Here is a 22,434-nt window from a genome sequence, read left to right on the forward strand (position 1 = left end):
TTATCCTCATTTATATTCTAAACTTTGTTCTTTATATCAGTCCAGAAAAATGGCCACTATTGGTCCAAATCTCAGCCACCAAACTGATCACACAAACCAGGATGAGCTTGCTTCGGTTCAAAACCCTCAATCCCACAAGCTCAAACTCTCTCTTCTTTGGCACAAAAATTACCCTCCGGGCTTTCTCACTAAGGTGTCTATATATATATATAGCATTTCGTGTATATCCTTTTCTTCTGTAAATGCGAACAACTATATTGAAAACGTCATTTAACTCATCTTTAACCTAAACACACATGCATAGTAAAGAGTTTTCGGTAATGTGCAGGTGTTTGCAGAGATTATAGCGACGTATCTGTTGGTGTTTGTGACAAGTGGCTCGGCTGCTCTGAGTGCAAGTGATGAACGGAGAGTTTCCAAACTGGGAGCCTCGTTGGCCGGTGGACTTATCGTGACTGTGATGATATATGCGGTTGGTCACATCTCTGGTGCCCACATGAACCCGGCTGTGACTCTAGCTTTTGCAGCCGTCAGGCATTTTCCCTGGAAACAAGTACGTACAATTCACTGGCTTAGCTTCTGATATTTCCAGGTCTTTCATGGCAAAAGATGGATAAAATTATAATTTATAAGCATAATTTAAATAAACAGAATTGATTATCTCCTTCTGTTTTNGCTTGTAATTTGAATAATAAAAAATACAAATTAATTTGGATACATAAACGTCCAAAAATCGAGTCCACCGACAGCCTATGAAGTGGCAAATGGGAGCTACCGGCAATCACCGGTTCCTCTTAGCACAGGCTGTTACCAGCAAATAATATATTGACAAAACGAACTACAATACACAACCACTTGAAAGAAACTTCTCAACCGGCACCTCAGACGCGTGTCAGATCATCAACGGCTCGATTGAGATATAGTCAATTGCACTTAGAAACAACTTTTTGTTAGCCGTCCGATAGAAATGTAAGAAAGCTTATAGAATCTGTTCATAGAATTATTTCTTAAGAAATAGACAATGATGTTGTAACAATTGTGTTGTGGTTTCGGGTTGAGTCAGTCACGCCTGAGCCAACTTCAAAGCCGATGCTTTATTTTTTTCATAAATAATTCAACATATAATAATAATAATAATTTAAATCAAATTAAAGATTCAAAATCCAAAGCAAGGGACTATGGTCTATGAAAGTGCCAACAAATCCTGGAAACAAACTTCTAGGAAAAAAGAAAAAGGAAAAAATTTAAACCGCTTCACATTAACCATGCAAAACTTCCCTCTCCACCCCAAAGCATCCAAAGCTTCTTTACAAAATCCCTCATTTTAAAGCACTTTTATCTTCTCCTACCTCCCCCTACTACCAAATGTGATAATAAACCTCTGGATCTTTCAGAAACGAAAATGGAAAACGATTAAATTAGATCTCTCCCACTTGGACGCTTAGGATGCTGTGGGATGATTGGTTATGTTTTAGTGAGGTAATGTGTTTTGTTTAGCCGTATTGGTTTTTTTGTTTTATGGGTGAGGATATGGTTTTCTTTTATAGAAATTTATTTTCCTAATTTCCAATTTTATTTTATATTTTCAATTATTTTTACTGTATTAAAATGTTTGCTTCGAATTTCTTTTTATTGTATAAAGATCAATTTACCGAGTCATTTAGGTGTATTAACTTTTGTTATGCCTGAAAAAGTAGGACTGATGCTAAGCCTTGTCAGCATGGGTAGTCAGAGCTTAGGTAGGTTCTGCAGTCGCTTAGACGTAGCCATATCGCATACTGACGTGAGCGGCATGCTCTTGCCAATGTAGTGTATATGGGCCAGAGTAGCAAAAGGCTGGAAAAGTTTCACGTGTCCAATCCTTGCACAAATCGAGGAAATCACTCGAACAGGTGAGGAACGGGACATAAAGAAGGATTTGCACGGCAATCTGACCCGCTCACAGATTCAGTAATTATCACCTCAATTCATTCCACTATAAATAGAGGGCTCCTCTCCCGTTTGTGGGATTAGCTAATTTTTCTCTGAAATAGCATATATTCTCTCTCTCTCTCTCTCGTATATTCACTTGTATTCTCTAAGCTATAAATCAGCTCGCTAAACGTGACTTGATCTCATATATTAATACAATATCAGTGGACGTATGATTCGCTTGTTTAAGCATCCGAACAACTTTAAACATTATTCTTTATCTCTTATTCAACCCAATACCCCCATATACACATGTGTCTTCTGGGTCAGCTCAGCATTTCTCACGTATGATTAGTTGGTGTCAAAATCAAGCATCAACAACTTTAAAAAATGGTGAAAAGGGGAAGTACTTGGAAAAAGCGGAAATTAGAGNCTGCCTCCCCCTACTACCAAATGTGATAATAAACCTCTGGATCTTTCAGAAACGAAAATGGAAAACGATTAAATTAGATCTCTCCCGCTTAGACACTTAGGATGCTGTGGGATGACTGGTTTTGTTTTAGTGAGGTCATGTGTTTTGTTTAGCCGTAGGGGTTTTTTTGTTTTATGGGCGAGGATATGGTTTTCTTTTATAGAAGTTTATTTTCCTAATTTCCAAATTTATTTTATATTTTCAATTATTTTTATTGTATTAAAATGTTTGCTTCGAATTTCTTTTTATTGTATAAAGATCAATTTACCCAGTCATTTAGGTGTATTAACTTTTGTTATACCTGAAAAAGTAGGGTTGATGCTAAGCCTTATCAGCATTAGCGGTCAGAGCTTAGGTAGGTTCTGCAACAGTTCAGACACAGTCATGTCGCATGCTGACGTGAGCGGCATGCTCCTGCCAATGTAGTGCGTATGTGCCAGAGTGGCGAAAGGTTGGAAAAGTTCCACGTGTCTAATCCCTGCACAAGTTGAGGAAATCACTCTAGCAGGTGAGCAACAAGACATAAAGAAGGATTTGCACGGTAATCTGACTCACGCACAAATTCAATAATCATTACCTCAATTCATCCCATTATAAATAGAGGGCTCATCTTCCATTTATGGGATTAGTTAATTTTTCTCTGAAATAGCATACATTCTCTCTCTCTCTCTCTCTCTCTCTCTCTCTCTCTCTCTCTCTCTCTCTCTCTTGTATATTCACTTATATTCTCTAAGCTATAAATCAGCTCGTTGAACGTGACCTGATCTCATATATTAATATAATATTAGTGGACGTAGGATTCGTTTATTTAAGCATCCGAACTACTTTAAATATTGTTCTTTATCTCTTATTCAATCCAATACCTCCATATACATATGTGTCTTCTGAGTTAGCTTAATATTTTTCATGTATGATTAGTTGGTGTTAAAACCAAGCATCAACAACTTTAAAAAATGGTGAAAAGGGGAAGTACTTGGAAAAAGCGGAAATTAGAGGGGAAATAATTTCTCATACGTTCGGTGGTGATTTGAGGATGGCTGAAAAGAGGTATTTTATAATAAGCCACAAAATAATGTACAGAAGCTCAAGAGTCGAGCCAAGTCAAGGAGCGGGTTAGGTACCAGCAACCGGTTGACCCGGTAATAAAAGAGAAAAAAAAAAATAAAGACAATAAAATAATGGAAAAACTAAAACAATAAAAAGACAAGCAGAGGCACCCAGCATTACTCAGCTAGCTGGAAGGAGTGTAGTCTCTGTAGAGAGAGATGGCGTGTTGAATGGGCGAAGAATTCAGAGTTACTCTTTTTGCCCATTCTCAAAACATTAAGTAATTACACGGATCTGTTTTTTGTAAATCACTGAATTTTTTTTTTTTAGCCATTGATTCCACAACATGCAAGCCAATGCTGGTATGGTGGCCGGCTCTCACCGCCGGAACGAGTTGGTTCGGATTCGGCACGATTCAGACAGCGGGGTTTGTGTTTTTAGCCAACCCTTTTCTTTAGTCATCGCTCAAATTTTTTACCTTGTGTTTCATTTTTTCATTTTTTTGTTTTTTGTTTTTTTGTTGTTTGTTTTGCGCGTGTAATTCTGATTATTAGCTTATGGATCTGATTGGTAGCTCTCTGAAAGTGACTTTGGAGCTTGATTTTGAGTCGTTATCATTGATTTGAAAACAAGATGGTGATTGAATATCAGTTTAGATTAACGAACTTTTGACTACAGTTTTGTAAGTAATTTTCATTGCTTGCTTTGTGGTGTTTAGATCTGAGTGTTAGTTATATGAAAATGGCTTTTTAGTTTGAATAGATGTGTAGTGCTTGTACTTTGATCTTGAGATTTTAGTTTGACTTTGAGCGTTTAAAACGTTTTTAGAATAGTCCTTGAGGGTTATTTATTGATGAGTTTTGGTGTTTAGATTAGAGTGTTGATTTATGAGACTGAGTTTCTGGCGCAAAGTTTTGCCATTATCTTAGTAAATTCTGGATTTTTCTATTTTGATTTTTTTGGAGTAGGTCTTTGTAGCTATGATCTTGTTGTGAGTGCATTTCTTCTGATTTTGTAAGGCATTTATCAGAATTATGGTTTTTGATACCTGGATTTAAGGATATTTCGTCCATTTGTTAATTGTCTAATTTTTTGGGTTATGTTCAGTGGCTTACGTGTGCTTTCATTTGGATGCATTAAATTTGAGATCTTGATGCTTTGTTGGTCATCCCAGTTGGACTTAGTCGTCTCTTGTCCTCTTAGATGCAACATGCTGCTAAAAATGGACTCTTGTACTTCTCTTTTTTGCTCTACATATATTCTCTCTTGGACACACATCTGATACATGTTAGAATGCTGATTACAAATGTGTGCTATTGCCTATTGGGTTTATGTATCATAGGACATTATTTTTTACTTTAAGCATTTAGGTTTGTACAACACTGTGGAAGAGCTTAGGAATTGCTACATCTGTTAATTTCATTGTTATACATAGCAAAGTTTTCATGTAAAGTATTTTTAGTTTAGTCTGCATCTTAGTCTGTAAAGTATTTTTATCTGAAAAAAGAGAAATGTATATGAAGATGCAAGAACTAATTGTTCTTTTAATGATATTCACTGGTTGTGAAAGTTGTGAAATTAATCTGTCTCTTATAAAAAAAATAATATAAAATAAAATAAAAAGAAGAAGAAGAAGAAGAAAAGAAAGTTATGAAATTATTTAGTAAATTTTTTCCTCTCTCTGCATCATAGTTAGTGCCACAAATAATTGGGACTTTATTGAACAGTTGATTGTGCCTTTTGTTTTTCATCATCAAAATCTTTTGGTTATATTAACGTACAACTTGTAAATTTGAGTGCAATTAAATCAAAACATGGATTTTATATATATATATATATATATTTTTTTTTTTTTTTCTGATTTTGGATTCCTGACCAGTACGTTGTGAATTCTGCAGCCCAAACCCCTGAAGAATTTGAATGGCCAAACATGCCAGATTTGTGGTGATAATGTTGGACTTACAGCCACTGGTGATATATTTGTTGCCTGCAATGAGTGTGCCTTCCCAGTTTGCAGGCCTTGTTACGAGTATGAGCGTAAAGATGGAACTCAGTCTTGCCCCCAGTGCAAGACTAGATATAGGAGGCACAAAGGTTTACTTTTCTGTCATAATTTTTTGCTATCCCTTTGCATAACCTGCTTTCAGTTATATTGTTAAGAACAAAATTAATCAAGCCTGTATATCTTAGGGAGTCCACGAGTTGAGGGAGATGATGAAGAGGATGATATTGATGATCTGGAGAATGAGTTCAATTATGCCCAAGGAAATAGCAAAGCGAGACACCAGTGGCAGGGCGAAGATCCAGAGCTTTCTGCATCTTCTAGACATGAATCTCAGCAACCAATTCCCCTTCTCACCAATGGACAGCCGGTAAGCGTATCATTGTTTCTATGTTATTCACTGATTTGCTGCTAAGCTTTTGGAAATGCATATAGTTCTTCAGACGAAAAAAATTTGTTAGCTCTTTGTTTCTAATTGTGGTGCGTAGGAAGTAATTAAGAAGCTTTCTTTGACCTTATTTTCATATTTTCTCTTGAAATTAATCTACCCTTTGTGCTAATGAACAGAAGAGACTTGATAGTCTGTCTGAAATATGGGTGGTCTATTGTTGAGTACATAATTACAAGTATCATCACTCATGCGCCAAATTGTGTTCTTGTAGTTGTAGGTTGGTTACCATGATGAGTTCTCAACTTGATAATACATGTTCAAATTGATATAATTTAGTTTTATTTTTTATTTTTTATTTTTTATTTTTTATTTTTTTGTTCCAAATCAATTTCTTTTCCTTTTTCAGGTTTCTGGAGAAATTCCAACACCTGACACTCAATCTGTGCGAACTACATCAGGTCCTTTGGGCCCTGCTGAAAGGAATATTAATTCTTCTCCTTATGTTGATCCAAGACAACCAGGTATTCAAGTAACTTGAGTTCATTTATCTGAAAATCCTTACGCAAGCTCCTATATCATTAGTTTTGCTTTATGAATTTATTGTTTAATAAAATAATCTATTGTTACAGTTCCAGTGAGAATTGTGGACCCTTCAAAGGACTTGAATTCTTATGGCCTCGGAAATGTTGACTGGAAGGAGAGGGTTGAAGGCTGGAAACTTAAACAGGAGAAAAATATGATGCAGATGAGCAATAAATATAGTGAAGGAAAGGGAGACATAGAAGGCACTGGTTCAAATGGAGAAGAACTCCAAATGTACGTTTTGTTGGAGTTCTATTAAGATTTATTTCTTTTCTGTTTTTTTCTCTACTTCTGGGCACCTGGTTGTTTAGGTAGAAAATGGAATGCTTTTGTATCACTGAATGGTCAACTGAGCTTTGTGCCTCTTTTTACTTTCATTGATGTTGATAATTTTTGTGTCACAGGGCTGATGATGCTCGACAGCCATTGAGTCGTGTGGTACCTATTCCTTCGTCTCACTTGACCCCTTATCGGGTTGTAATCATTCTCCGGCTTATTATTTTGGGCTTCTTCTTACAATATCGTGCAACTCATCCAGTGAAAGATGCTTATCCTTTATGGCTAACATCAGTTATCTGTGAGATTTGGTTTGCCTTATCCTGGCTTCTGGATCAGTTTCCAAAATGGTATCCTATCAACCGTGAGACCTATCTAGACAGGCTTGCATTGAGGTCAGTTTAATTTACTTAACTTCTGAGGTGGTTGTTGGATCAGAGACCTAGATGTGCAGGGTGTTCTACTGTATTATTAACCATAGTTCTGTTTTGCAGATATGATAGGGAAGGGGAACCATCGCAATTAGCTCCTGTAGATGTTTTTGTTAGTACAGTGGATCCCCTCAAAGAGCCACCTCTTGTGACAGCAAACACTGTTTTATCCATTCTTGCTGTGGATTATCCCGTCGACAAAGTATCTTGCTATGTTTCAGATGATGGTTCAGCAATGTTGACCTTTGAATCCCTCTCTGAAACAGCAGAGTTTGCTAGGAAGTGGGTGCCCTTCTGTAAGAAGCACAATATTGAGCCTAGGGCCCCTGAATTTTATTTCGCCCAGAAGATTGATTACTTGAAGGACAAGATACAGCCTTCTTTTGTGAAAGAACGCCGAGCAATGAAGGTGAGCCTTCATAAGTATGTTGGTAGATGAGGCTTGTATGTTGCAATAGAAATAGAGGATATAGGAACCCAACAATGGGGTTGAGTAGTGTTCAAATCTCTTAAGCCTCATACTTGCAATAACATAGCCTATGGTTGTGACTACTGAGGTTATTGTTTCCACATAGTCCCCAGTCCAGAAAATAAAAAAGAAAAAAAAAAAAAAAGGAAAGAGAAAGAAAGAAAATAAAGTAGTTATGTTAACGTGTATTTGAGGGTAGACTAAATAGATCATAAAAAAATTGTTTGAGCCTGTATGTTGTAGGAACAAAATTTATTAGGTCTGTCAAAGTAGGTTTCGCAAGATGCTTATGTGATGTGTGTATAAAAGCTACGGTTCTGACTGTGATGTGTTGTGCTAATCAGTTAACATAAACCTCTGTATGGCTTTCGTGGTTTGATTTTAAATTGCGCTTGTTTAAGTTATAAATAACACATACTTTTTATTCCTTGCAGAGAGAATATGAGGAGTTTAAGGTGCGGATCAATGCCCTTGTTGCCAAAGCTCAAAAGATGCCCGAAGAAGGTTGGACAATGCAGGATGGCACCCCATGGCCTGGGAATAATCCTAGGGATCACCNAGTCTTCATAAGTATGTTGGTAGATGAGGCTTGTATGTTGCAATAGAAATAGAGGATATAGGAACCCAACAATGGGTTTGAGTAGTGTTCAAACCTCTTAAGCCTCATACTTGCAATAACATAGCCTATGGTTGTGACTACCGAGGTTATTGTTTCCACATATTCCCCAGTCCAGAAAATAAAAAAGAAAAAAAAAAGGAAAGAGAAAGAAAGAAAATAAAGTAGTTATGTTAACGTGTATTTGAGGGTAGACTAAATAGATCATAAAAAAATTGTTTGAGCCTGTATGTTGTAGGAACAAAATTTATTAGGTCGGTCAAAGTAGATTTCGCAAGACGCTTATGTGATGTGTGTATAAAAGCTACGGTTTTGACTGTGATGTGTTGTGCTAATCAGTTAACATAAACCTCTGTGTGGCTTTCGTGGTTTGATTTTAAATTGCGCTTGTTTAAGTTATAAATAACACATACTTTTTATTCCTTGCAGAGAGAATATGAGGAGTTTAAGGTGCGGATCAATGCCCTTGTTGCCAAAGCTCAAAAGATGCCCGAAGAAGGTTGGACAATGCAGGATGGCACCCCATGGCCTGGGAATAATCCTAGGGATCACCCTGGAATGATTCAGGTATTATCATCTTTCCAAGTGTCTTGAAGAATCACTTTTTAATATTTCCTTTTTATCTTTTATGCTCTTTATCATTATATCTTCCATTTTTGTGGTTCTGATTCTCTTTGGTGGAGAACAGGTGTTCTTAGGCCACAGTGGAGGGCTTGATACAGACGGAAATGAGCTACCTCGTCTTGTTTATGTTTCTCGAGAGAAGCGTCCTGGCTTCCAACACCACAAGAAAGCTGGAGCTATGAATGCATTGGTTTGTGATCTTCAACCCTTTTGTTTATTTCATTGAATTAATTATTAATAATGTAAAAGTTATTTCTTCCCATTTGGGTTGCTGCAGTCAGTGTTGTAACTCATGCTGTGTGCAAGTTCTTTTGCCTTTCTTATTTACTAACCGGGTATGTTTCACCTTGTAACATGCAGATTCGAGTTTCAGCTGTCTTGACCAATGGTGCGTATCTGTTGAATGTTGATTGTGATCACTACTTCAATAACAGCAAAGCTCTTAGAGAGGCAATGTGTTTCATGATGGATCCGGCACTTGGAAAGAAAACTTGCTATGTACAGTTCCCACAGCGTTTTGATGGCATTGATAATCATGATCGATATGCCAATCGCAATATTGTTTTCTTTGATGTAAGTCCTACTTAATTTCTTGCCAGTCTGCCAGTATGAATAAAGTTCATTGTAATAATTATTGGGCTTAGGCTTGTTAAGCACACCCTTTTTCTTCTTGTACTTGTCAGATCAACTTGAAAGGGCTGGATGGCATCCAGGGTCCAGTCTATGTGGGAACTGGTTGTTGTTTCAATAGGCAAGCACTATATGGATATGACCCAGTTTTAACTGAAGAGGATTTGGAACCAAACATTATTATCAAGGGATGTTGTGGTTCAAGAAAGAAGGGAAAGGGTTCTAACAAGAAGTACATTGACAAGAAAAGGGCAATGAAAAGAACTGAATCTACCATTCCGATTTTCAATATGGAAGACATTGAGGAGGGTGTTGAAGGTAGGTTTTTAATAAGACGTTATTGTTCCTGACATCTTTCTTTTAAGCTAATGCACTGCAAGCCAGCATTAAGCTTGTTTGAATGACCATTAATTTAATATAACTTCTTAGTATCTTTGGGGGCGTTTCTATCCTTTCATTTGACTAAAGTTGCCGGTTAAATCAAATTGGGTTTTGGGGAAGCTCCATACAGTGCAATTTTTTTAACTGTATTGCTTGCATTCTTCAGGATATGATGATGAGAGGTCCCTTCTTATGTCTCAGAAGAGCTTAGAGAAGCGTTTTGGTCAGTCCCCAGTTTTCATTGCTGCTACATTCATGGAACAGGGAGGCATACCACCAACCACTAATCCTGCGACTCTTTTGAAAGAAGCAATCCATGTTATAAGCTGTGGATACGAGGACAAGACTGAATGGGGTAAAGAGGTTAGTGTTATGTCAACAGGGGATCTAGCTGGATATTGTCTTAACTATGTTTTATTTTATATAGGTTAACTAATTAATCTTTACGTCTACTACCAGATTGGATGGATCTATGGTTCTGTGACAGAAGATATCTTGACTGGGTTCAAGATGCATGCTCGTGGTTGGATATCAATTTATTGCATGCCACCTCGCCCAGCTTTTAAGGGGTCTGCTCCTATCAATCTTTCCGATCGTTTGAACCAAGTTCTTCGATGGGCCTTGGGATCAATTGAGATTTTGCTGAGCCGGCATTGCCCCATATGGTATGGCTACAATGGAAGATTGAGGCTTTTGGAGAGACTGGCTTACATTAATACCATTGTCTACCCCTTGACCTCTATTCCACTGCTTGCTTATTGCATACTTCCTGCTTTTTGCCTTCTCACTGGAAAATTCATCATTCCAGAGGTAAGTGATTGTTTTGCTTACGACTGACCTGTATCCCAGTGCTTTCTTTCAATATTGTATCATTACCTGTTCAATCGATTTGTGACATCCATTTTTTTTGCAGATAAGTAACTTCGCTAGCATGTGGTTTATTTTACTTTTCGTCTCCATTTTTGCTACTGGAATACTGGAGCTTAGGTGGAGTGGGGTTGGTATTGAGGACTGGTGGAGGAACGAACAGTTCTGGGTCATTGGTGGTACATCAGCGCATCTGTTTGCTGTTTTCCAAGGTCTTTTGAAAGTGCTTGCAGGTATTGATACTAACTTCACTGTTACTTCGAAGGCATCTGATGATGATGGAGAGTTTGCAGAGCTTTATGTTTTCAAATGGACATCTCTTCTCATCCCTCCAACTACAGTCCTTATTGTGAACCTGGTGGGTATAGTGGCTGGTGTATCATATGCCATAAACAGTGGGTACCAATCATGGGGGCCCCTGTTTGGCAAGCTGTTCTTTGCTATATGGGTCATTGCCCATCTCTATCCTTTCTTGAAGGGTTTGTTGGGTCGCCAAAACCGTACACCTACAATTGTCATTGTCTGGTCTATACTTCTTGCTTCCATTTTCAGCTTGCTCTGGGTGAGAATTGATCCCTTCACCTCAGAATCTACCAGAGCTGCTGCAAATGGTCAATGTGGCATCAATTGCTGAGACATCCCAGTACCATAATGTTGTGGCAAATGCCATCTCTCCTTGAAGCTTTTCATACTGTGTATATAACAAGATATGAAGGTATTGAAGTCGTTTGGATGATATGATGTGATCCAAAGTATGCACTTTTTCTCTGTCTAGAAAGGAGTTTGATGGATCTTATAAATTTGGTCTGGAGCTGAAGGACAAAGACATTATTACTACTTACTAGAACCCTTTTTGTATCGTATTATTTATTTATTTATCTATTGTTTTATCACTTATATAGAAGTGTTTGTTCTTGGTCCTAACTATATGCTTAGTCGTACTGGACCTAAGTTGTGCAGCTTTATTTATAAAGTTAAAGAGAATGTAGAAACAATGTGGTGTTCTGTTTGAGAAAAACAAAAAGAAAGAAATTGTTATTCTTTTCAAGTAATGTGACTGTAATTCCATTGCATCAATGTTTGCTGATAATAACCTTTACTTTGGAAGCCATTTGGTTCAATCCTTAAGTCTTCCATATTCTATGTAAACGATTGAATTTCTTAAGGAGAGAAGCTGATTTTCCTTTGAATAAGAAATTTTATCAATGCCTTATTGAGATAGGTCTAGATCACACAAGACTGAAATCAGTGAACCCATTTCACATCATATTTGGATTATTTCTATTTTTGTCTTTTATTTATTAATTTGTATATAGAATTCGTAAATGTAAATAATTAGTCTTTTTATAAGTTGATAATCGACTTTAAAGTTAAAGACATTGTTTATTAATTAATTTGGGGTTAAAGGATCCCATTCCAATAGTACATATAAACTATAATATAGTGGATATTTATCAGAAGGATTAAATACCGAAAACCTATTTCGTCCTAGTGTACCATACAATAATGACACGTTGCTAGTGAGCTTAGTCTGGAAACCTCATAAAAAGGCAGGATTGAATTGATTTACACAGAACGACGTCGATTTGGTGTAAACAAATGAGCTATGTCTAAACCTCGGCTATAAAAAGTAAAAACAAAGGGGAAGGGTTTTTGCTGTTATTTCAATATCAACATCTGTAGAGGCTAGAGAGAGTGTTCTGAACTAGGGAATTAGGGTTTCTCTCTCTCTCAAATGGAGGTAATTACAGAGCAAGTTAACAACTTGAACATCACTGACTCATCTGCAGCAAACAAGAAGAACCGAATCCAAGTCTCTAATACCAAGAAACCTCTCTTCTTTTATGTTAATCTCGCTAAGGTATTCTCTCTTTCCCCTCGCGCACATTCTTCATTTTGCTTTATGTTTCGTTGCTCCGAATGGTCAACAAAAGGAGCTAAAATGTGTGCAATCTCGGGGGGTGTTGTAGAATGTTAGTAAGATCTTTTAGGGGATTAGGGTTTATATTCGCCATGTGCTGATATGTTGTTTATTTGCATTTTCATTTACCTGGAACCTATGTTTGGTTGCTGAGAATTTAAGGGAAATATAATAGTAGTGGGAACATTTTGGATTTTACTATACTTGTACGGCTAAGAATTAGGCTTGCCCCCCAGGGAAAGAAATAAAGAAAATAAAAAAAAGAAGAAGGAAAGCAGTCGATGGTAGGGGAACAAAAAGAAGGTTATGTTGAAGTTAAGTTATGGTAAACATTATGATCAAGTTAATTTGTTGTAATGAGTGCTTCCAGGTCCTACGCAATGAAAGATATTCGAATATCTTTATTTATTGAGTTAACACTCTCTCTCTCCCTTTCTCATTTGCTAAGATACCATCTGATATACTGTTTGATTGCTGGTAAAACAAAAGGTGAGGATTAGAAAATTTTGGTTTTGTGGTTTTGCAGTTTTTGTTCTTTTGTTAAGTGAAAAACCTCAACTAAACAGATTGGGATGAATACCTTTCTCAATAGGGCCATGATAGAGCCGGTGTTCCCCTTTCTATTATGGAGCTATGCGTTCATGTACTTGTGCACATACACACAAGAATATCCTTGGTCGTATTCATGTTTATATGTCTTTATTTTTTTGGAGGACTTGAGGTCCACGTGGTGGTGGTCAAGGATTCAGTGGTTTATGCATGGTAAATGATACCTGTATCCTGTCTTGGTGTTTGGTCATTTGATGGTTGATGATTGTCTTTGCAGAGGTACATGCAGCAGCATTCTGAGGTGGAACTCTCTGCTCTTGGAATGGGTACAGTTTTTACTCTCTAAAACCTCTCCTTGGCTCTGTAAATATAGTATAGTATCATAATTTGGTACTCCATTGCGAATATTTTTTCTATCTTTGTGGTAATACTTTCTTGCCGGTTTAAATCAAGTATTTCATGTCTCTTTTGATTAACATTCAAGGAAGTTGGCTAAAGCTTTTTTTGAACAACATAGTTGAGTGGTTATGGGTATGTTTGTCTCATGCATTTTTAGTGCTCATTGCTGATTTGCTATATCTTCATGGTGACCAGAGCTATTGTAATGTTTGTCCCATGTTTGACCAGTTGTATAGATTTTTGTGTTTTCACGTATGGTTTTAGTCCCATGGTTTCTCATCTATTGTACTGCTTGTCTGATACTGTGTATAGTTGGAATCTGTGTTGTTGAATGGTTCTCCTCATGTATTTACATTTATGTTACATCTACAGCTATTGCCACAGTTGTTACAATTGCTGAGATCTTGAAGAATAATGGACTGGCTGTTGAGAAGAGTGAGATTTTTAGACTTATTTTTTATTTGATTTTTTTGCTTTCAAGTACATAATGTGCATTCACTGTTGTGGTATGCAATTCATACAGAGATCATGACTTCTACTGTTGACATGAGGGAGGAAACTGGAGGACGACCTGTCCAAAAAGCTAAGGTAAATTGCAATATTATACAAGGCAGTAAACTTCATTTTGTAGTTGAAACACAAGTTTTTTCATCCCCTATGTTTAACCTCTGATTAGGTGTAGGTGTCATTGCCATAGCCTATATCGGAGATTTGTGTTCACATGTATTCTCTTTAGCATCAATTACAGAAAAAAATAATAATAATAAATAATATCCCAAAAAGAATACAAAATGAAGAGCAAATAAAACAAAATAGAGTTACAAATAAAAAGAAACATAGAATATGATTTTTTACTCCCAAAAAAGGAATTAACATAGATGACAAGGTATTCACTCTTGGTGATAATGGAGTGTGTATCCATTAAATGGATAAAGTTGTCTGGTTAGATCAAGTATTGTTACACTTTTGCCTTTGTGAAACATCAAGTGGTGTGTCCTAATCCCTTGGAGGAGTATGTCAAGGCCTTACATGCCTTGTTTGTTGGTCATCTTTATTGTTGAGTCCCTCGAGTTGATATTTCACATGCAATTTAGGTGTGGGCAATAACATTATCTGTTCAAAATTTACTGTTAGGCCTATGAAGTGTAATCAAGTCAGGATTTGGACTTTTAGATTAACCTGTGTGAAGCACACATGTAATTATAGGAGATCAGTCTATTTGACTATGACAATGTTTAGTGGGTGCTCGATTGTACTATTCTCTATATAATTTTTTATTATAAAGTTTGAGAGTTGATAAAATTGTTTTTGCTAGATTGAAATACTGTTGGGGAAATCAGAGAAGTTTGATGAGTTGATGGCTGCTGCTGCAGAGGAGGCCCTGGAAAATGAGGAGCAGAGCTGAGCTTTTTAGATTTTACCTGGAATGTAACTTGTTCTCAAGTTCGTTAATTATGGATTTCTGTAACGGTTTTTCCTAGATGAACTTTTATCAAGTGAAGTTTTACTAGTAGTAACATAATTCTTGTAGGAATTTTTGTAAAATTCAATGCCCTCGGTTGCTTAATTCAAATGTGTTCTGAAGTTTATGTAACCTTCTCTGTTTCACAATGGTCTGTTGGTGTTGGTTTGTTTATGGTTAGGCATGATACTTGACCATCATTCTTTAACTCACTGTTGACCACCATAGTGAAAATAAGGGTTTACATGCCATCATTCTTTCACTGTTAAACTCACTGGCTCACGCTCAAGGGTAATCCGGTAATGAGAAAAATGAAGTCTTTTGTTAATGCAGATTGCTTATGAATTTCTTCGAGCAAACGTCATCTGTAACGGATTGAGTCACAAAAATTTGTAACTGGAAAAACAATTTTTACTGCAACTTTAAGTTAACTGAAAACACTTGGAAAGTTATTTAAATCATAAGAAACTGAAATTTTACCAACCAGAACAAACAGAAAATGTCATCTCATAGGTAGGATCTGTATCGTCAATTCCTGATAATTTGTGAATCACAGTGACTTAAACCATCTCTTACAGCATATCAAAATGCGTCTCGTATTTAAATTAAACAAAATCTCATTCTCTCACATTAGACTTTGAGTCTCATCCAATAAATAGAGAGGAAAAAAGCCATTTGATATTTCCCCTCCCCCCTCCCCCCTCCCCCCAAAAAAAAAAATATCCTAGCCCGAAAATTGCTTCTGTGAACGAGTCCTCAAACAAAAACTATTTAGTATCAAAGACACAGCAAAATTATTAAACCCAGCATATTTTAACAGGTATCCGAGCCTTTTCAAAGAGATTCATGCCTCCTCGTCTTTCTCTACCAGTATTCTTTTGCAGGCTTCATAGCACATAAACGAAATCCCAGCAGCAGGCACCAACTTCATGCAGCTGGGTCCCAACCCTTTATACAAACCAGGGATCCCTTCTTTCTCGAGAATGCTAGCAAGTGCATGAAGAACGTTCCTGTATACCTGTCCACTGACAGCTCCAACCTGCATGTGCTTGCGAGCCACCTCAAGTGGGAATGTTGCACTACTTGATATAGCACCTGCTAATGATCCAATTAAAAGGGTCTCAATATTGCCAATTTTTTCTTGCTTGAATACTTTCCTATAAGCTTTCCGTAATGTATCATAAGCAAAGTAATTGGTGGCAGCATATGGAATTACTCCAATAAGACTGGGGGCGAGACCTCTATAGAGTTCTGCAGGGCCTTCTTCTTGCATTATTTTTACGAAAGCATCAACTATACCATTATAAGCATCTCTCTGCAAAAATTACAAAACCTTCTATTTATAAATGTCATATGTAAGATCAAAACTGGATTTCTAATTATGTTTCAGCACCTGTATAGTTAATCGAGTCTTGACCAACTCAAGAGGATATGTGCACAAAGTTGAGCTAACTCCAGCACAAGCCCCAGCAATTAATGATGCAGGAATGGGGATTTTTGACTGTTCCCCAGACTTGGCTGACAATTTCTTGTTGACCGTATCGAAAGCAAAGAGCTGCAGAGAGTAAAATACAGGTTTAGATGCAAGTTATACTGCATTAAAATTCTGCTACTAAAGAATGGGTACAAGCTTCGAAAAACTGTAGAAAATGGAATTTCTGAACTCCTTAAATGACACCTTATATCCACATGTGGCGAACAACACCAGAGAAAATATTTTATTGAACTCTGTTACAAGCAGATGAAATCATGGCATTGAAGAATTCGAGAACTAAGCTCTTCCTAATATTTTGGAAGCCAATAACGAGGAAACCACCTTCCATCATTTTCTTTCCCATTTTTAATCAACTGTAGTTGTATACACAAGGAACCATAATAAAGACTTGCACAAAATCTGCAGCATCATCCAATTTGTTGTGCAGTATAAACACAAGATACCAGATCAAATATGTTTTAGCCCTAGATTAATTACATTAATTTCAAAATAGATTTCTCAAGTGTTTTCAAAATTTACTGAAAGATAGGGTTTGCAGGGAAAATTGGGAGATAAAGGGATCTAGAACTCCCAGGAACAAGAAGTAGCAGAAGCTCAAAAATAAAGACGAAAAGGATACTTAAGCGAAGAGTGGTGGGACTGAAATCTGAAATGACATTAATCATGCTGGTATAGTAGAAAATAGAAGAAAGCAATGAGTATGACTAGTCATATTATAGGCAAAAAAAAAAAAAAAAAAAAGATTATGTCTTAAGAGACTACAGAAACTGAATCCAAGTTTTCAAAGAGGAATTACGTCCTCCAAGCGACCAAAAGTCCATCTTACTGGTGGGAGACATAAATTCAGGGACCGAGAGTGTTACTAATAGCTTGAGAAATATAAGTAGGAAAGTTGTAATTACATGGCTGTAGAGAGCCGATAAGCATACTGCTAGTCTAAAACTGATTATGGAGGATATATTTAGTATCTTATCCCACAAAAAAAGAAGGAAAAGGTCAATGCAACTCTAATAAGTCCAATAACATACTCATGCAAAACACTTGATAATGATTAAAAACAACACTTGATATAATTTTTGCACCCTCATTTTTCTTTTCAAGATCAAAACAAGCAGAGACAAGCCATAAATAACCACAGAAAGGTGATAGGAACAAAATATTGTCTAGAGGAACCCCTTTCAAATTGCAACTATACAAAGCACATGATATTCACATATATTAGGAATAAGTTGAACAGTTACTCTTATTCTATGAAGATACCCAACTTGTATATAGGAAATTAGATTCAAAGAAGTACAAGAAGCTCTTTCTCAATCTATGCATAGAAACTATTTAAAAATAAAAATAGTTCCTCGGAAGTCAAACTCGAGGATAACTTTGTTACAATGTATTATACTTCTGCAAGATATGCTCAAGTTTTGGCTTCAAATGAATATTTTACATTTATTGCTTTGCTACACACTACTTCTTTAACAGCATAGACTTCAGGCTCCACCAATGAAACAACTGCTTTATACAATACCTATTACAGAATTTTTGAAATGATATGAACTTTTTCTTTTATTAAGTTTTAAATTTCAACATGCACAGAAGCAATAGCTTAAATAGCACACTTAATTACTATTTCAAACCTCTGAATTAGTAAACTTTTACTCTCAAATACAGAGCCAATTATCTACTCATTCAGTTGAACATAGACACTTATTCTCAAAGCAAATTTACAAAGGGCCACCCAAGCTAAACTTTAGACAATGAAAAGAAATGTAACCACACCCGAAAGCGAAAAAGAAATTCAGTTACACAAGCCACTTCACACTTCAGCCAGACGTACTAACAAAAAAAAAGAATGATATCATTGAAACAGAATTACAAAAAAAAAAAAAAAAAAAAAAAAAAGGGGGGGTTACATAAGCAAATAACTATTTAAGACACTCACCCTCAACCATAGTATTGTAAACATGAACAAGAAAAGACAGAGACTTGCAAATTCCATAGGCATGAATAACCCGCTCATATAAAAAAAAAAACTCTAAACGAATAATATTCGTATCATCGAATCAACAATCAATTAAACAATCATACATAAGATTATACCTATGTGGCTATCAAAAGCGATAAACTAAAAAGACAATCAAGAAAATGCATTACCTCAATAGCCTTGCTAGGCGCAACACGAATGACATTAACCAAATTACCCCTAAACAAGCCCTTCCACCCATCAGTCTTCATTATATTTTGAAACACCTCACCAGTAGTATGTCCACTGCTCCCCACCATCAAATGCGTCCTTATGGTCTCCAATGGAGCCACAGCAGTCCTTGACACAGCCCCGGCTATTGCTCCACTAAACAACCGCCTCAATGAAGGATTTGCAATCTTGATTTTCAATTTAAGCCCACCCTTCTTCTTCTTCATAGTCGTTTCACCTTCTGGCACCTCTACAATGCAAGCACCATCCTTTGAAGCAACGTACTTTACATACAAATCAGTCAATGGAGATTTGATGCCGCCATTGTTATTGTCAGGAGAATTTGGAGAGTTTGGAGAAACGCCAAAATTCATTCCCATTTGGCCCACGCTTGCAAATAAGCCACCCAGTTGATACTGAGTATGAAAGTTGTCGTCTTTGAGATTCCATTGAGATGCCAAATCACAGATTGAAAAGAACCCGTCTCTTCTATCATCAAACAGTTGAATTCCTCCTCTCTTACCCATAGCAAAAAGATTTAATAAAAAAAGAGAAAACCACTTCTGAAAAAAGCTTTTAATTAGAATTCAGAAAATACCCGGATGAAGTTTTTCATAGTTTCAACATAATAGACAATATTTATGTTGAAAAGATTTGATTTTACGCAAACGGGTGGCTAAAAAATCTATTTTTTTCGAAATGGGTAAGAGAAAAATAGGAATTTATTGAATATGCGAGGAATAGGCGTTCTGTTTGAAGACACCGAAAGCAGAGGCGGTGAAAACGAAGGAAGGTGCAAATAGAGAGAAAGGAAATGATGAAAAAGAAAGAAGAAGGGTTAGGTGAAGCTCTCTCTTTCTCTAAAACTGTACTGTTTGGTTTGCTTATATTTCTAAGTAATAAAAGGTGGCTTTCTTCGCCGGCTGTTGTTGGGGAGGTTGGGAGGGGTTAGGTTTTGCACTGTGCTCATTGAATTTGAAGACTGTTGAGATTTTTATTTTATTTCTTGAGATTTTAAATTAGTATAGTTATGCTTTTAAGGCATTATTCTTGGACCATCCAAAAAAAGGTATTAATATATAAATAAATAAACAAATATAAGATGATAAAAATGGCAGAAAATAAAGAGAATATTTACTGATTATAGTTTAAAGGGACATAAATTAGGAACAATAGAATCAAATGTAGGGGTCAAATATTCAAATATTCTTTAACCCATTTTATATTATATTCTCTCCTAAAGGGAAGAGATATAAATAAAAATGGAAAAAAGTATTAACACCAAAATATTTTAATTTAATTAACCATAATGTTGTCGGCCATCTCACCATCTAGATTTAGAGGCCCAAGCCCATCTTATGTCTGACTGAGCATAGCAAAAAACTCCTGATGCTATCAACTAAGCAAATATTGAAAGGTAAGTACTGAAATGGCCTTCCAGTTCCCAAAGGTTGCAGGTTTTTTGAATGTTAGGTTTGTGGCATGGCATCCCTTTAATTTATGCAATGTCAGTCTGGGAGTGAACCCATGTTATATCTCTGTAGGGGGGAATTGCAACCATGTTTATCATGTTACATAAAGAAATTTGCACTGCCATGTGCCATTCTGAAAAAAGCAAGAAGTTGCACTTCCTAATTTTCCTTTCTCTCCTGCTGTCTTTACCTAACACATTGATGATAGACTATCAGATATTCAGATCACACTCAGACCACCATGAAATTCTAACCATACTTCAAATCCATATTCAGTTTTCTAATCCATTAACCACATAGTTTAGTTGGTAAGTAATTGTAGTTGAAATTAATTGAGAAGTTTTGACTCCTGGTCCTGGGCTTAATTGGGTAAAATTTCATTTATCTGAGGATGAGTTAAGTATTGGTAATCGTCTTAGAGATAAGAATTGCGGTTGGAGATAAGTGCTGCATCTTCAGAGATTACAAATTGTGAGAGTCGCCAAGAAAGTTGATATACACACCAGGATAAGAATCCAACGCTTGTTAAACTGAAAATAGAGTTGTATTTACACACAAATTAAGATGAATGATCTACAAATTCCATGAATTTCAGACTAAATCAAATTCACAGCTTGATGTTGATGACTCACTTGTTTACTGCCTGGTAGTTAATACCGTTACCTTGTGAAGCTTAGGTACCGACTTCTTTCTATTTTTCAGTTAGTCCACAAAATAAATAAATAAATAATATTATCAGTTATTGCAAGGAGCTTCACCTTCTACTGGTTTTTCTATTACCAAACTGACTCTATACTACTATCTTAAAACCATAAAGATATCGAGTTTAGCTTAAACATGCCAATTTGTCTACAAAATTTACAGAAAGTGAGACTAAAGCATCGCACAAGTCCAAAAATTTGTCACCTATTATCTCAGAAAACAAGGACAGAAACGCTGTGTGGTATTTTTTTGACTAGCATCTATGGAATCCCCCAATTAGCAATAGTATTTGTGCAGGAAAAAAGATTGCTTATCTTATTTACTTTCAGAATGGAGCTTCAAATAAAGGATATCTACTCAAGCAGCTACACATATTCTAACAAGTTTGTGGAAATCATTGTGTAGTAGATGAGCTTTAATTTTAATAATTCTCCATAGAAACATAATTGATATGAAAGTCGGCTTCTCCTCACCTTTTATTAAGTGATAAAGCTTGCAGAATTATAGTCATGAAGTATCAATGAACTCTAAAAGCTCATCCAGATTCCAACTGATCACCATCCCATTATCATCAGTCTGTACACGTGATCTTTGCACTTTATATGGGGAAGTCGAAAGAGAAAAATACCAAAAAAGAGAGAAGCTCATCGCAGTTCATCTATAAATAGGGTCCAAGAAGTAAGTTTTGAAGCATGAACTAATCATATATTCTCTCTCTTTGCTCTAAATACTATCATGGCCGCACTCTTAGTGATCATGGCAATAGTATTGAGCTTATTAAGCAAAGAAGTAAACCTTGTTCTTGGTGATATCGGTATCGCTTCATCTTATCATCTTAGGTGAGTGAACTACGAAAAATACATTATTTTTGTTCGATCAACATAAAGCTTATAACATGATATTCAATAAACGGTTACGTCTGATTTGTGTCGTTTGTGCAGCAACTAGGTGTAATGGCAATTGACAAGATCAATTCCTTCCAGGAAATTTCTTGTTGCCGAAAGTGAAGGCTGGTGGAACAGCGGTGCTGCTTGTCGGAGACGTTATAGATTGAGGTGCCTGAGTGGCACTAATAAACCCTGCAAGATTGGTCTATTGATGTAAAGGTGGTGGATTTCTGCCCAAATCACCTTGCCCTTCAACCAGCCTCATGTCAAATGATGCTTTTGCTGCCGTCTCGCACTCGGGTGGAAAAATCAACTTTGAATATGTCCAGTACGTATCCTCTCCTCCTCTTTGTTCTTATTCTACTCTTATTGTATCTGTTAGCTTAAAAGTTTTATCAACTTCTAACTTAATAATTGTCCATGCAGGCTATGACTTCAAGATTATCCAAGTAAGTTTTGCCCGTCAAAAGTGGAACAAAAGTAACCTAGTTGTAGAAAAGAAGGAAGTTTATTGAATGTAGAATTGCAATGCCAGAACCCAGAAATCGATTAATCCTTGCGTGTAATCTTGTAAAAATCTGAGTTGTTTTAATGACTATTCACACTCAAGTTTTCTGAAATTACTGCTACAATATTCTTCAAATTGCCGAGATAAATATA

General features: G+C 36.3%; 4 protein-coding genes across 4 annotated transcripts; 3 read left to right on the forward strand and 1 right to left on the reverse strand.

The window, feature by feature from the left end:
* LOC116144932 (aquaporin NIP2-1-like) lies at positions 1–588 on the forward strand. The gene is made up of 2 exons (XM_031430362.1): positions 1–193; positions 329–588. Exons 1-2 carry the CDS (start codon positions 50–52, stop codon positions 581–583), a joined length of 399 nt encoding a protein of 132 aa, XP_031286222.1. The 5' UTR covers positions 1–49; the 3' UTR covers positions 584–588.
* Positions 589–3,614: 3,026 nt separating this feature from the next.
* LOC116145021 (cellulose synthase A catalytic subunit 1 [UDP-forming]) lies at positions 3,615–11,751 on the forward strand. Its single transcript, XM_031430472.1, has 14 exons — positions 3,615–3,857; positions 5,329–5,524; positions 5,621–5,802; positions 6,230–6,344; positions 6,453–6,639; positions 6,810–7,076; positions 7,176–7,521; positions 8,627–8,764; positions 8,886–9,011; positions 9,182–9,394; positions 9,505–9,769; positions 9,999–10,195; positions 10,292–10,642; positions 10,746–11,751. The coding sequence occupies exons 1-14, from the start codon at positions 3,777–3,779 to the stop codon at positions 11,331–11,333; spliced, it is 3,252 nt and encodes a 1,083-aa protein (XP_031286332.1). The 5' UTR covers positions 3,615–3,776; the 3' UTR covers positions 11,334–11,751.
* Positions 11,752–12,269: 518 nt separating this feature from the next.
* Positions 12,270–15,162, forward strand: LOC116144959 (uncharacterized protein At2g34160-like). The gene is made up of 5 exons (XM_031430408.1): positions 12,270–12,560; positions 13,447–13,495; positions 13,941–14,003; positions 14,092–14,156; positions 14,884–15,162. The coding sequence occupies exons 1-5, from the start codon at positions 12,435–12,437 to the stop codon at positions 14,971–14,973; spliced, it is 393 nt and encodes a 130-aa protein (XP_031286268.1). The 5' UTR covers positions 12,270–12,434; the 3' UTR covers positions 14,974–15,162.
* A 578-nt stretch (positions 15,163–15,740) lies between these two features.
* On the reverse strand, positions 15,741–19,701 carry LOC116144958 (adenine nucleotide transporter BT1, chloroplastic/mitochondrial). The gene is made up of 3 exons (XM_031430407.1): positions 18,674–19,701; positions 16,424–16,585; positions 15,741–16,345 (listed from the first exon to the last, which is right to left on the reverse strand). The coding sequence occupies exons 1-3, from the start codon at positions 19,238–19,240 to the stop codon at positions 15,875–15,877; spliced, it is 1,200 nt and encodes a 399-aa protein (XP_031286267.1). The 5' UTR covers positions 19,241–19,701; the 3' UTR covers positions 15,741–15,874.
* Positions 19,702–22,434: the final 2,733 nt, after the last annotated feature.

This window comes from Pistacia vera, unplaced genomic scaffold, assembly GCF_008641045.1.
Source record: "Pistacia vera cultivar Batoury unplaced genomic scaffold, PisVer_v2 Contig46, whole genome shotgun sequence".
NCBI lineage: Eukaryota > Viridiplantae > Streptophyta > Magnoliopsida > Sapindales > Anacardiaceae > Pistacia > Pistacia vera.

Bases quoted from the DNA above. Each gene is read 5' to 3' on its own strand.
- LOC116144932 (XM_031430362.1), top strand. From the start codon at position 50: ATGGCCACTATTGGTCCAAATCTCAGCCACCAAACTGATCACACAAAC. The intron at 194-328 runs GTGTCTATATAT...GGTAATGTGCAG, and splicing joins CTCCGGGCTTTCTCACTAAG to GTGTTTGCAGAGATTATAGC.
- LOC116145021 (XM_031430472.1), top strand. From the start codon at position 3,777: ATGCAAGCCAATGCTGGTATGGTGGCCGGCTCTCACCGCCGGAACGAG. The intron at 6,345-6,452 runs GTATTCAAGTAA...CTATTGTTACAG, and splicing joins TGTTGATCCAAGACAACCAG to TTCCAGTGAGAATTGTGGAC. The intron at 10,196-10,291 runs GTTAGTGTTATG...GTCTACTACCAG, and splicing joins AGACTGAATGGGGTAAAGAG to ATTGGATGGATCTATGGTTC.
- LOC116144958 (XM_031430407.1), bottom strand. From the start codon at position 19,240: ATGGGTAAGAGAGGAGGAATTCAACTGTTTGATGATAGAAGAGACGGG. The intron at 16,586-18,673 runs GTAATGCATTTT...TACTCTCTGCAG, and splicing joins CGCCTAGCAAGGCTATTGAG to CTCTTTGCTTTCGATACGGT. The intron at 16,346-16,423 runs GTGCTGAAACAT...TAATTTTTGCAG, and splicing joins AGACTCGATTAACTATACAG to AGAGATGCTTATAATGGTAT.
- LOC116144959 (XM_031430408.1), top strand. From the start codon at position 12,435: ATGGAGGTAATTACAGAGCAAGTTAACAACTTGAACATCACTGACTCA. The intron at 12,561-13,446 runs GTATTCTCTCTT...TTGTCTTTGCAG, and splicing joins TTTATGTTAATCTCGCTAAG to AGGTACATGCAGCAGCATTC. The intron at 14,004-14,091 runs GTGAGATTTTTA...CAATTCATACAG, and splicing joins TGGACTGGCTGTTGAGAAGA to AGATCATGACTTCTACTGTT.